Source organism: Salminus brasiliensis, chromosome 19 (genome assembly GCF_030463535.1).
Source record: "Salminus brasiliensis chromosome 19, fSalBra1.hap2, whole genome shotgun sequence".
In the NCBI taxonomy this organism is placed as follows: domain Eukaryota; kingdom Metazoa; phylum Chordata; class Actinopteri; order Characiformes; family Bryconidae; genus Salminus; species Salminus brasiliensis.
In genome coordinates this window covers 27,319,260-27,333,849 of record NC_132896.1, presented here as the reverse complement: position 1 = coordinate 27,333,849, position 14,590 = coordinate 27,319,260, and the positions used below count along the sequence as shown (strand labels likewise).

The 14,590-nt window shown below is 41.2% G+C and overlaps 1 protein-coding gene across 1 annotated transcript in view; it reads right to left on the bottom strand.

Moving 5' to 3' along the window:
* mgat4b (alpha-1,3-mannosyl-glycoprotein 4-beta-N-acetylglucosaminyltransferase B) overlaps positions 1-14,590 on the bottom strand; it is a 185,317-nt gene that overhangs the window by 47,947 nt on the left and 122,780 nt on the right. The window contains exons 5-6 of the mRNA XM_072663727.1: positions 8,852-8,898; positions 6,578-6,691 (exon numbers count right to left, since the gene is read on the bottom strand). Of these exons, the coding sequence (XP_072519828.1) occupies positions 6,578-6,691; positions 8,852-8,898 (161 nt within the window). The remainder of the gene's footprint in view (positions 1-6,577; positions 6,692-8,851; positions 8,899-14,590) is intronic.

Genomic DNA, 14,590 nt, shown 5'->3' with positions numbered 1-14,590 from the left:
CTTTGGCATTTTCTGCTGCATAATCTAAGTCATCCCAAACACATTTCAGTATGTCGCTCATTCAGTCCTGACCAGTCAGTCCACACTTCTGAGAACACCAGCAGCTTCTTTGTTTGATATGTAAATGTTCTTCTTTCAGTCTGTTTCCATTTCTCAGTAAGAGCTTCTCAATCAGCTCCACATCCTTTCAGACCCACAGTTCTGAGTCCTCGTCTCCCAGTGGAGAGCAGGATGGACACAAACACCTGTGGATGCTTTCAGATCTGAAGTGATGGTGGAGCTCGATCTTCTCCTCTCTCTCAAAGATGAAAGTTTTGTCTTACTGGTTCCTGAATGATCCTCATTATCTCTGTATTATCATTTGACCTTCCCCTTACCTGCAGAAGTGGACAAACCTTATATCTAATCTTCTCAGAAATATCTGAGATGAAGAACTGGTTCTTAACAGCTTCTTTTGACTGGGAATAAAAAATAAAGGGTGGTATCTGACTTTTATAAAAAGCCACACACACACACACACACACACACACACACAAACACACACACACACACACACACACACACACACACACAAACACTCTAAAGAGAAGCTGGCCTGCTTTTTTAAGATGTGCCCTTAAGCAAGAGGCTAAGTCTATTAGGCAGCAGAGACTTCACATCTGTACACATTCACAAGCAATCAAACGCTTATAGTAAGACATGCCCTCCAGGGAGTGTATCAATCAGTGAGCAAATCACATGCAGATCTTAGCAACAACAACATATACACACACACACACACACAAGCACATCCAAAAAAATATGGGAGTGCTATGAGGAACAGTGTTTGCAGTTGTTCTGAGAACCAGAGTATGGCTGTACTGGCATCAAGGCTTTGGCCTGGATGCAGCCCTTTTTGGATGCTGGTGCACAAAAACTTCTCCATGCTCTCTCTGACTCTCTGCCTCCCCTGTGTGAGCTCCTGGGCCATGCTCTCGGACAGCTGGGCTTTTAGTTGATACACACACAGGCTCAGATGCCCAATTGTTTTCCAAGCAGAACTAGCTACACTATACGGATAAAAGTACTGGAACACCTGCTCCTTCACTTTTGCTTTTTAGGGTATTCAAAAATATTATCCTGATTTTGTTGGAGTAACTGTCTCTATTGTCCAGGGAAAGCTTTCTATAAGAATTTGGAGCCTTGCTGTGAGGATTTGATTGCATTTAGTAATAAAAGATTTAGTAAGGTCAGGCTGTTCCGACAACTCCACAACTCATCCCAAAGGTATTGGATGAAGCTCCATCATTCCAGAGAACACAGTTCCACTGCTCCACAGCTCAATGCTGGGGGCTTTATACCCCCTATGCTCCTTGGCATGGCTGTTTATCTGCTCCAGAGAACCCTATTCTATAAGCAGTACGTCTCTATAGGGACTAGACAAGAGACAAGAGGGTGATTTTCACAGTCACAGTCTCTCTGGGCGCTTCTTCTTACTCTCTCTTTGGAAGCTTCTCCATCACTTTCTCTCTCTCTCTCTCTCTCTCTCTCTCTCTCTCTCTCTCTCTCTCTCTCTGAGTGGTGGGCTAATGGTGCAGGCTGAGGGGATGCAGGCTGAAGAATAACTATTCCTCTTATCTTTTTTACACATACATACACTCTTATACCAGAGACACCTCAAAAAGAGACACCAGCAGGTTCACACACAACTCACACTACAATGTCCTTGAGCCTGAAAGTAATACAGCAAAAAACAGCCAAAAAAGCAGTGCTATAAAGACTGGCACAATGAATAACAGTAATGTACAAGTCTACTACACTGATTTACGCTGTGCTGATTTACACTGTGCTGATTTATACTATACTGATTCACACTGTGCTGATTTACACTGTGCTGATTTATACTATGCTGATTCACACTGTGCTGAGTTACACTGTGCTGATTAATACTATACTGATTCACACTGTGCTGATTTACACTGTGCTGATTTACACTGTGCTGATTAATACTATACTGATTTACACTGTGCTGATTTATCCTATACTGATTTACACTGTGCTGATTTATCCTATACTGATTTACACTGTGCTGATTTATCCTATACTGATTCACACTGTGCTGATTTATCCTATACTGATTTACACTGTGCTGATTTATACTATACTGATTCACACTGTGCTGATTTACACTATACTGATTTACACTGTGCTGATTTATATTATACTGATTCACACTGTGCTGATTTATATTATACTGATTCACACTGTGCTGATTTATACTATACTGATTCACACTGTGCTGATTTACACTGTGCTGATTAATACTATACTGATTCACACTGTGCTGATTTACACTGTGCTGATTTATACTATACTGATTTACACTGTGCTGATTTACACTGTGCTGATTTACACTGTGCTGATTTATATTATACTGATTCACACTGTGCTGATTTATACTATACTGATTCACACTGTGCTGATTTACACTGTGCTGATTAATACTATACTGATTCACACTGTGCTGATTTACACTGTTCTGATTTATCCTATACTGATTTACACTGTGCTGATTTACACTGTGCTGATTTACACTGTGCTGATTTATACTGTGCTGATTTATACTATACTGATTTACACTGTGCTGATTTACACTGTGCTGATTTACACTGTGCTGATTTATACTATACTGATTCACACTGTGCTGATTTACACTATACTGATTTACACTGTGCTGATTTATATTATACTGATTCACACTGTGCTGATTTATACTATACTGATTCACACTGTGCTGATTTACACTGTGCTGATTAATACTATACTGATTCACACTGTGCTGATTTACACTGTTCTGATTTATCCTATACTGATTTACACTGTGCTGATTTACACTGTGCTGATTTATACTATACTGATTCACACTGTGCTGATTTACACTATACTGATTTACACTGTGCTGATTTACACTATACTGATTTACAGTGTGCTGATTTACACTAGACTGATTTACAGTGTGCTGATTTACACTAGACTGATTTACAGTGTGCTGATTAACACTATACTGATTTACAGTGTGCTGATTTACACTAGACTGATTTACAGTGTGCTGATTAACACTATACTGATTTACACTGTGCTGATTAATACTATACTGATTTACACTGTGCTGATCTACTATACTGATTTACTCTGTGCTGATTTAGGTCATCCAACATGTCGATTTCAACATGTTGTGTTAGGGTCAGCACTCTGACCTGGCCCTTCCAAAGCATGCCTCTTTTTCAACCACTCTTTGGTTGATTTGCTTGTGTGCTTGGGGTCACTGTCTTGTTGCATCACCTAACCTCTTTAGCTTGAGGTCATCGACTGCTGCCCATGCTCCTTTCACCAAACATGTGATGTGTCGCAGTGTTTTTTTTGTTTTGTTTTGGGGTTTTTTTTGACAACAGTGGCTTTCTTCATTGTATACTTAAATGAATACCTTTCTTGTTCAGTGTAGTGGATACATGAAAAGAGCTTTCTGGAGTTTAGTAGTCTTTTGTAGGTATTTTGCTGTTACCTTTGGGTTCTTTTTCACCTCTTCCACGATTGCCCGTTGTGATAATGAAGTGATCATAACGACCACTCCTAGGGAGAGAAGTAATCGCTCTGAATTCTCTCCGTTTGTAGACTGTGGATGAATGTACACCCAGGTCTGGCAACACTTTTGCGGCCTTTTCCAGCTCCATGCGTCTCTGTAACGCATCTTCTGAAAGTGTGTTTTTTTAAATGTGCTGATTTACTGTTCTCCTTCACACTACAGTAATATGCACTGTGTATTTTTGCCCTGCGCTGATTCCCACTGTGCAGACAGTTCTACATTGTTATTGAGTTATCGGCACTCTTGGTATAAAACTATGAAAAATGCCTTTGTTTGACTTTGTCTGATTGATCTTACACTCTCGCTCTCAGCTCAAACTGACACAACAAAATACATCTTTTCAGATGCCCTTTATAGCTCACCTCCAACAAGGCTGGGAGTTATTCTGAGGGCCTTTTACATTTACAATGGACAGCTAAACATCTGCACACTGAAATAGGTCCAGAGCAATCCCACCAAACTAAAATTCTAATCATCACTCCCACTGGCTGTTAATCTAAAGCTCCAGGCAGCGCAATCACGCCCAACCAAACCCAAAGAAATGAAACACAACCGCTCCAGCTTTCTTAATTGCTCCAAATGAAGATGATGGGAATGAAAAAGTGCTGACACGATCAATACGGGAAAGTGCAGATAACAAGCTCAGCCAGAAACGGCAGCACCAAACTGAAAAGAGAAAGAGCACAAGAAAAAAAAAGAACCCTAAAACCAGCCTGTGCTCGTCCAGAATGGATTTTCGCCCGACTTGGCTGATTCGCTATTGATTGGTCTGTCTGCTTGATGTGTGATTGATTGGTCTGCCTAGTCAATGAAGGACTGATTTGCTCATCAGTGCTCTCCTGGCTGGACTCCTCGGCCTGGTGCGATCTAGCCAAGCTTTGTTTCAGCGAGGGAAACAAACTGAGTTCAAATAAAATACTTCACTCCCAGCAGTATCTGCCACTTCTGACGTTTGTTTAAAGTACAGAAGCCCTGTGGGACAGTTTAAATCCGGGGTGGGGAACTGAAGGCCGGGGTCCAGCACAGTTTTCTGATTTCCCTGTTCTAACACACCGACTAAACTTGGCAATTTACTAGTGATTTGAGTCAGGTGTGTTGAAGCAGGTAAAGCACAACTTTAGAACTCTGGCCTTCCAGGACCAGACTTACCCACTCGTGGCCTAGGACAGTTACTGGGAAGGCCTATGAATGGGTTGTAATTTGATTGGATTTGGATATTGGAAACTATATTGTCCAATTGTCCACATTTTTGTTGTTATTTTTCTGTCTGATTTATTTCTGGATCACTCATCCCACCGTTTTGGGGATGACATCACTATTCAGATGAATAATTTCTGCATAGGAATGCATAGGCATTTTTTGGGCACCTTTTGTAATAACACAATGATACAAATACATTAGTAACACCCAATCAACCACATGGGGTACCACATCAACCACTTGGCAACACCCCAGCCACCATCTGAGACACCATATAATTCCCCTAGTAACCCCACAGCAACCACCTGAGATACCATAGCATTGCCAAGCAATCACCAAGCAACACCCTGGCAATCACTAAGCAAGACCATAGAAACCACATAGCAACACTATAGCAGCCATTTAGCAACCACTTTGCAACACCACAGCAACCATAGCATAACAAAGCAACACTATAGTAACCAACACTAGCAATTACCAAGCAACCCCATACCAACCACCTAGCAAAAAAAAGGTCCATCATAGTAACCAAGTGGCAAAAGCCTTGAAGTGTCTGGAAGTGAGAACTTCAAGAAAGCAGACACTTGTCTTCCCATGATTTCTTGTCCTGAACATCTCCACAACACAAACAGAGCTTTGATTCTGCACAGATTTATAGAGAAACAGACAGACTGAAAGAGTGTGTGCACAATGTACTCATTCTCTACAGCAGGGGTTCTCAAACGTTCTGGAACCAGAGACCCCTTCCTGTGTGGGAAAATATCCATGGACCCCCAAAAATCCATGGAATTTTGGGCAAATCGCATGTACTTGATGTGAGCTGCTGAGCTGAGCTGCTAACAGTGTCCAGTCCAACTGCTTATCATTTCTTATGATGGTTTTATTTTTCTCTTGATGTTTAAAGATGGCTTAATGACCTTAATCACTAGAACCTTAGCACAGATTCTGTTTTGGCCAACGGTCACTGCTCTTACTAAAACCAGCACCCTTGGTTATGCAGGCTCCAATCCCTAGAAGACCCTACGAAGAGCAAGCTATGCAGAGTTCTCTGGCTAATTTTCTGAGCAAAATTTCAATTCATTTTCTAAATTTATTTTATTAAAAAAGTAATTTATATATATAAAATGTTCCATTTTTGACCCACTATGGTAAATTACATATTCAGGCTACCTTGTATAACAGTGTGTTCTCAGTGGTGGAGATTTGTTTTTTGCATAAAAACATTCAACAATACAGATTTCCAGATACAACAACACAACACTTCCAGATTTTTAGAATTTATAAAACCCTTAAAACAGTACCTAAATGCAGTAATGTATCATGTATCCCCTATGTATTAATTATATGTAATAAAATATGTGTAATAATACATCCTCCCTCTCTCTCTATATATATATGTAATTACATTTCAGTAGTACATGCCAGACTTCTAAGGGGTTATGGTTGCCAACTATACTGTTTATGTGTGCAAGTGTGTATATGTGTCTGAGTGTTGAGTGTGTGTGTCAACAAAGGTAATGAAGGTTAACGTGGTTCAGCAAATTCTATTATGGTCAATGCCTCTGTGTTTCTCTCCAAATCTGCTTTGTGTGTGTGTGTGTGTGTGTGCGCAGTGGGGCATTAAATCAAACAGGAGAACAGATAACACACAGTGATGTCACAGTGTCAGCAAAGGACAAAACCCAGAAACCCTGAAAACAAACACACACAAACACACACATACACACACACTTTCATACAATTTGGTATCATTACCTTACGCGTTCCTTGGGATCACCAAAGGACTCCTTGAGGTTGGAGAAGTCTGGGTAGAAATGGACTGATGGAGAGATAATCTCCAGCAAACCTGACTGAATCTCCACCGGAAATCTGAATGAGAGAGAGAGAGAGCGAGAGAGAGAGAGAGAGAAATACAATTCAATTTCGCAATAAACCTGCTAATCCCTACCAATACCCTTGCCCTATTAGTACCCTCCATTCCCCAACACTATTAACCCCGACCTGTACCCTCCATACCCCAACCCTACTAACCCCAACCCGTAGCCTCCATACCCAAACCCTACTAACCCCAACCTGTACCCTCTATACCCCAACCCTACTAACCCCAACCCATACCCTTCATACCCCAACCCTACTAACCCCAACCCATACCCTTCATACCCCAACCCTACTAACCCCAACCTGTACCCTCCATACCCAAACCCTACTAACCCCAACCCATACCCTTCATACCCCAACCCTACTAACCCCAACTCGTACCCTTCATACCCTAACCCAACTAACCCCAACCCATACCCTTCATACCCCAACCCTACTAACCCCAACTCGTACCCTTCATACCCTAACCCAACTAACCCCAACCCATACCCTTCATACCCCAACCCTACTAACCCCAACTCGTACCCTTCGTACCCAAACCCTACTAATCCCAACCCGTACCCTCCATACCCAAACCCTACTAACCCCAACCTGTACCCTCCATACCCCAACCCTACTAAACCCAAATGGAACCATTTCTCTAAACCCAAATTTTAACCCTCTATACCCCAACCTTACTAACCCCTACCATTACCCCCCAAAGAGACAGAGAGACATGCGCATACACACACATGCTTCATAATTATCTTAGTCCTGTTTTCTATGTTTTTATTATACAGGTATATTAAATAATTAACAGAGACTTTGAGAGATACAGAGAGAGAGTGATAAAGTGAGCGAGAGAGAGAGAGACAGAGAGAGACAGAGAGGGAGAGAGAGAGAGAGAGAGAGAGTATGGTAATACTCTATGTAGCAACATGTGGGGAGGCTTGGTTGCCGGGGCAACAGGCACGTCTATTGAACTAGAAGTGACAGGGCATTTTCCTACACACACCATGAATGAGCAGTAAACACACCCCATGCACGCCATGCGCATGCGCCCCCACACACACAGACACACACACTTTGAGTTTGGTGTCAGACACCGAAAATGAGTTTCCAGATTTGTTTACAGCTAGAATACGATTATTCTGTGTGTGTGTGTGTGTGTGTGTGTGTGTGTGTGTGTGCTCATAGCAGATGTTCTACTATTCACATCTGGAAAATACAGAACACATAAGTGTGCAAATATGCTGAAAACAGTGAGAAATCAACACACCCGAAACCAAAACAACCCCTCTGCCCCACCCCCCTCTAAACACACGCATTGTGCTATGGGCCATTAGGCCAGGAGGTGGTTCCTTAGCACAGTGAAAAGGGAGCCTCTCGGCCCCCAGAGGAGCTACACTTTCCCCTCTTGTCTGTTTTTATAGTGTTGTTTTTGGATTCGTTCACCACAAATACGCAGAAGAAAAGTTTGAAATCACATGTCATTTGTTGTGTGTGTGTGTGTGTGTGTCAGCTCTCAACAGAAATCCAGTGAGTTAAAAAGGAGTAGTAGTACAGTGTAAAAAATGTAATGTTCAAATGAACCGCAGTATTTTTTGCTGTAATGGACGTTTACTTTTAGCATACGCTATATGTCCAAATGTTTGTGGACAACCCTTCTATTGAATGAAATCAGCTACTGTAAGCACCTATTGCTGACATAGATGTGCAAATGTGCAAACACACATCTTGTCTAGACCCTGTAGATATGCATTGTCAATAGTATAGGACTCTCTGGAGCAGATAAACATAAACCTATCGGCACTGAGCAAGAAAGTTGGGAATAGGGTAGGATGGTGATCATCCAACATCCTGGACTCACTAATGCTCTTGTTGCTGAATGCAATCAAATTCTCACTGCTCCAGAATGTTGTAGAAAGCCTTCCTTGGACAGCAGAGATAGGTACTTGATTTCAGAATAAACCGTGAGTGGGTGTCCCAATACTTTTGTTATATAAATGCAAATCTAAATATTTCATATTACATACTTTTGCACTCTTCATTTCAATGTCATTATCCTAAAATGTGGAAACCATACAAATAAAAATATGTCTTTAATGAGCAGGTGAGTCAAACCCTGAACACAGTTCCACGGTAGGGCTGATGCAGATTGAGGGTACTCACAGGCGCTTGAGGTTCTCAGCCACGCTGTTGGCATACTGCTGGTCTGTCTGCAAAACAAAGAGAGCACAATGAGAGCGTGATCTAAAGTGTGCAACAGAACCAGAACACATTTTATCCAGCAATAAATAAAACAATGTAGGGCAGTGGCTCTCAATCCTGGTCCTGAAGTACCCCCGGCCTGCACTTTTTCGTGTTTCAGGAAGGAACTCAGGAAGGGCTTGTTTATTAACTGATTAGTTGGATTAGGTGTTAAAGCAGGGATAAGAAACTGTGGGGTTTTCCTCTACAGTCCTGGGTCCAGAGGACACATGCCAAGCTGCTCTACTCTGTTTTTTTGCAGGTTACATTTTTTATTGTTTTAGGTATTTTTACTTACTATACTATATAATACTAAATTTTTATAGTTGTTTTTATTATTTTATATATATACTTTATATATATATTTTTTTGTATTAATTGGCTAAACTAATCTTACTAATCTTAGCTAAATAAGTATTGATTTCTTTTTGTATTTTCTTTTATTTTGTTCTCTTAGCTAACATTCAACATTCAAGCTAATTATAAGGTAGCCTAGCTCATGAACCCAATCAGGGGTTGTTTCAGTAAGGTGACTAGTTCTGTGAGGTAGGTTTTTTCCTTCTGTAATTTTGCCATTTCTGAGATTTTTGCACGACAACGATGATATCCTACTATAAAATTCAAATATATCGTTTTTAAATACTGTCAAAATAAAGGTAAAACTTTAGCTAGTTGGCTAAACTAATCTCACCAATCTTAGCTATATAAATAGTATATTCTTCCTTTCTTATGTTTCCTTTAATTTTGTTCTTTTAGAAAAATGAGAGCATTGTTTGCAATTTTTATAATGTTCTGCTGCCAATAAACTCAGTGAGGGGTTCTTTCTGTGAGGTGTGAGATTTTAGCAAGACAGGGATGATATGTTGGTTTTGCTGATGACCAGCTACACTGGACTACCCTGTTTTTTATCAGGTTTTAAATACAACTGATCTCAAAAAATGCCTTATGTAATTTGACTTTACTATATTATGCTTTCTTTCAGTTTTTAAGTACTATGAGTAAAAAATCAGCTTCAAAACATTAGCTAGTTAAACTAATCTTACTAATCTTAGCTACATAAGTATTGTTTTCTTTTAGTATTTTCTTTTATTTTGTTCTGTTAGAAAAACAAGAGCATGGTTTACACTGATTAATGTTCTGCTTTAAGTGTCTGTTAGCTGATTTAACATTTACGTTTGGCTAATTATTAGGTAGGCCAACCAAAAAAAAAAAAAAAAAAACAAAGGCAGGGGATCTTTCAGTGAGGTAAATGTTTCTGTAAAAAAGCTGTGATGTTTCTAAATTGCAGTTTTGGAGGTCTCAGCATGTCACTGACAACATGCTGGTGTTGGAGGTGAACAGGTCCACTGGATTATTCTGTTTTAAAGCTGGTTTCAAAAATAAATCCTGTTCCAAAATGTTCATGTTTTAGGTATTTTGACTTACTATGCTATGTCAAGAGGTCAATGGCAAGCCGTGCTTGGACCCCAATGATGACCATTTGCAATGAAATAAGCTTGAATAGATGTTATGAAAGTTTTGATAATTTAGGTATAGTAAGTAAGTTTAAGTACAGTGTTATTTTCCTAATCAAAACTCATCTATAAATCTATGATTTACATCAATGGTACATTTGAAACAACATATTCTTCGCAAAACATTAATGCGTTTTCATACATCTTAAGTATAATCTTCCTCCTGAACACTTTCCAGGCCTGTACTGTACGTACACCTGCCCAAATGAACCGCACCAAGGGTGTAAATGAACTGGAGACTGACGTGACCGGACTGAACAGCTACAGAAGTGAATTAATGGAACTTGTAGAGCTCCATAACCCAAATCTGCTGGACTGGGTCTCAGCTGATCCTGCTCACTGAAATCAGGCTATCAAATCTCTCAGAAAACCCGGATCAGCCCTGTCCTGCTTTTGTCTAAAAGCAATAATAAATGCATTTGAAAACTGTAGGTAGCGTGCGGACACACACACACACACACACACACCGGGATCTCAGTAACCTCTGATCTCAACAGGTTAGTCCACCTCTTACTTCATTTCTACATTAATATGGACGCTTATATATCCCGCTTCTCTGTGTGATCATCTGACACACTTCACTACAGTAACGGAACGGCCTTCAAGTGGCTGTCAGGCAAGGTCAGGCATGTTTAAAGAGAACTGAATGGGAGTTTCTTATCCATGGTTGGCAGTCCCAGAGAGCATAATTGGCCTCGCATTCTCCCCCACATCACTCAGCGTGATGTTAGCCAGCGCGGGTGTCTGCTGGCTGATGTAACAGGACTGGAATGACGTTGCATTAACCGTTGCATGAAGCTTACATGAAGCGCATGCTAGCCTCCCAGCACTGGAAGTACTGTATGATAGGGGGTCCGAGTGAAATGGAAATGAGTAAGCTGGGGATAATACAGCAAAAATCCTCCAAAATAAAGTGCTGAAACAGAGAGTAGGGCCGTTTTCACACCTGAAAATCCAGAGCAAGATCTGAAAAACCAAGGTTCCTGTCTTTGTTACAGTGTTCACATTTGATTTGGCTCGTTTTGGGTCACAGTGCAGTTTAGCAAGTGCGCTCAAGAACTTTGCATAATAAACAGCAGGTACAGCAGGTACAGCAGGTTCACCCCTGGCTATGGGAGCTGTTTAGTTTACACTTAAGGAGTACACCTGCTAGTCAGTTCAGATCACCGTCAGATCAGGTTCTCACCACAAACGAACTGCTCCAGAGCTCTTTTGGGACCAGACCGAGACCACCCCATCTGAAGGGTCTCAATGTGGTTGTTTTGGTCCATATACAAGTGCGATTACTGTACGTACACCTGCCCAAATGAACCGCACCAAGGGTGTAAATGAACTGGAGACTGACGTGACCGGACTGAACAGCTACAGAATTACAAGTGAATTAATGGAACTTGTAGAGCTCCATAACCCAAATCTGCTGGACTGGGTCTCAGTTGATCCTGCTCACTGAAATCAGGCTATCAAATCTCTCACAAAACCCTGATCAGTCCAGTCCTGCTTTAGTCTAAAAGCAATAATAATGCATTGGCAATAGCAATAGCGTGCGGACACACACGCACATACACCGGGACCCACACACACAGAGGATGCACAAAGAGGCCCGCGAAGGCTGCACAAATTCCAGGCCGACCAAAGCCGTCCGTGACCCGCCGGCCGCCTCACATCATCAGCCTTTCCCAGAAGCGCTCTGATTGAATAAGTCATTGTTTTCTGGCCTGCCAGAGAGAGTCCAGAGAGACGGCCGAGAGAAACGACAGAGGAAAGAAGAGATCAGAGAAAGAACAGGAAACACCTGGAGCCACTCTGACCAAATCTGCCTCTCTCAGAGAGAGAGAGAGAGAGAGAGAGAGAGAGAGAGAGAGCTCAGTTTTGTCACAAAACTAAAAAGGTAACGCTGCCCTCACGAAGGTCTGTCACCTTAGAGAGAGAGAGCGAGAGAGAGAGATAGAGATATTAAGGGAAACTAAAAATATTTCATAACATATTTCATAAAATGATAACATAATAACATAGTTTTCTAGGCTTGGGTGGTATAACGCTAATACTGTATACCACGGTATTCAAAAATACTGATGGTTCTCAAAATGAGGATGATATTTCACAATTACTGTATTGTTCTGTGTTTATCCAGCACATGACCAAGCTCCCTGATTTGCAATGTCACGCTCTGAAAACCTGTGAGACAAAAAACAACCCAATCGTGGTTGTGAGTTCGGGGAGAGCAAGCGAAACAGTCGAACACAGCCAGAAAACAGTCGAAAACACAGTCAAGTCGACCCTGCGCTCTCAGATCTGAGGCTTTATCCTCTAAAGTGAGTGATTTGAGCCTCAGTTAGCTAACTTATCTTAGACAGCCAGCTGCCAGTCTAAACACAGCAGAACCGGCCTCTCATTTGACCTCTCTGTTACTCCCAACACCAGTCGATCAGCTTACAAGTTTTTATGGTCAACACTTCTGTCTTGTGTCGGTAGCTCAGCAGTTAGTCAACAGCAGCTGCACTGGGCTGTCTGATACTCGGTGTGGGGGGGGTGGCTGTAGTTGAGCTGACTAAGCAAAGGTTAGCAAGTTACAGGTCCAAAAATATGGGGAAACAATTTAATTTAGGTACATACATTTTTTGTCTTAATTTTTATCTAGTTTTCCTTCCCCATTTTCAATTTCATGCCAATTACCCAACCCACTCCAGGTACCCAGCTCTGATGCATCGGCTAGAAGACAACCGTGCCAGCATCATAATATGGAGAGAGAGAGAGAGAGAGAGAGAGAGAGAGATAGAACCATCTATCCACCCGGAGAGAGCAAGGCCAATTGTGCTCTCTCTGGCTCCGGCTGCTGATGGCAGGCAGAATGACCAAATACATTCATTTAGTAACTATTAACATAGATCAAATATTTTTTTTCCATATATGAAAAAAAATAATAGTTTGCATATAGTTTACAACATCAAACCTTAACAACAGAGGACCATGAATGATTATTAAAGTGGCCCATATCAGGGAAACTTGAATTTCCCTCCCTTTATTTGAGAATAAAAGTAAATAGTGTTTAGATTTTAAAAACGATTTAAAAATGTTCTTCACATCCTAGCTAGCAAATATAATAGGCCCTGAGATATATGTTGAAGCCACAACAATGATTTACTGAGATAACAAATTATTATATTAAGGCCATGAGATAATATATTGAGACCACACAGATTTAGGTTCCCAGGGCTTTAATGTGATGCTCAATCTACAGTGGTCTACAAGGTTCTTAAAGCTGATAGGCTTTGTCGTAGGCCTGTTTTGGGACCCATAATTTCTTTAGATCAAAATCTGAATTATTATTATTATTATTATTATTATTATTATTATTTTATTTTTTTATCATTTAGTATTTTTTAACGTTCCAGGCAGCTGAAATGTCGACACACTCCTAGTAATGCTTTGTGTAATTCTTTATTGCTTTGCTGAGTCCACTATTTTTAAAAATGAGTACCATTACCATTAACACATCACCGCTGTGTTTCTAACGCTGGGTTTCAGTCCAGGCTGGTTATATATGTAGTTATCTCCTCTGACCGGATGTGGTTCTCCTCCTGACTGCACCTCTGATTTGTTCTGCAGTATAAATGAAGAGAAGCTCATCTGTGGGTGCGTGTGATTGAACTCCTGACTGCTGCTGTAAATTCCGCTCCCGGCCTTGGCCCTCGTGACCCCGTGGGACATTCCGAGCGGCTCTGAGGTGGGCTGGCGCGGCCCATAAATCCTTCTCCGTCAACAATAGCATTGTGTTTAACAGAGCCATTAACCGATGAATAAATCATCAAGCAATTACTGGGTCACATGGTCATGCCTCGCCGAGGGACGAGGGGCAAACGGCAACAGCTTAAACCCACTTTTCATTAGAGCTGCTGTGATGGTGAAAAACGACACAGACCCCCCCGTTATTAATCAGACGAGCTCTGAGCCTGATCTAAACACAGAGCACTTTCAATTTCACTAACAACCAGCCTTTCACTACCATTCTGCATCACACACTCACACACAGTCTGTCTGTCTGTCTGTCTCCTCTCTCTGTCACACACTCTCTGTCAAACACACACACACACACTGCTGTGCATCACTGAAATCAATTTGCATGTGTCTTATTTGTTTGTGTAAATGC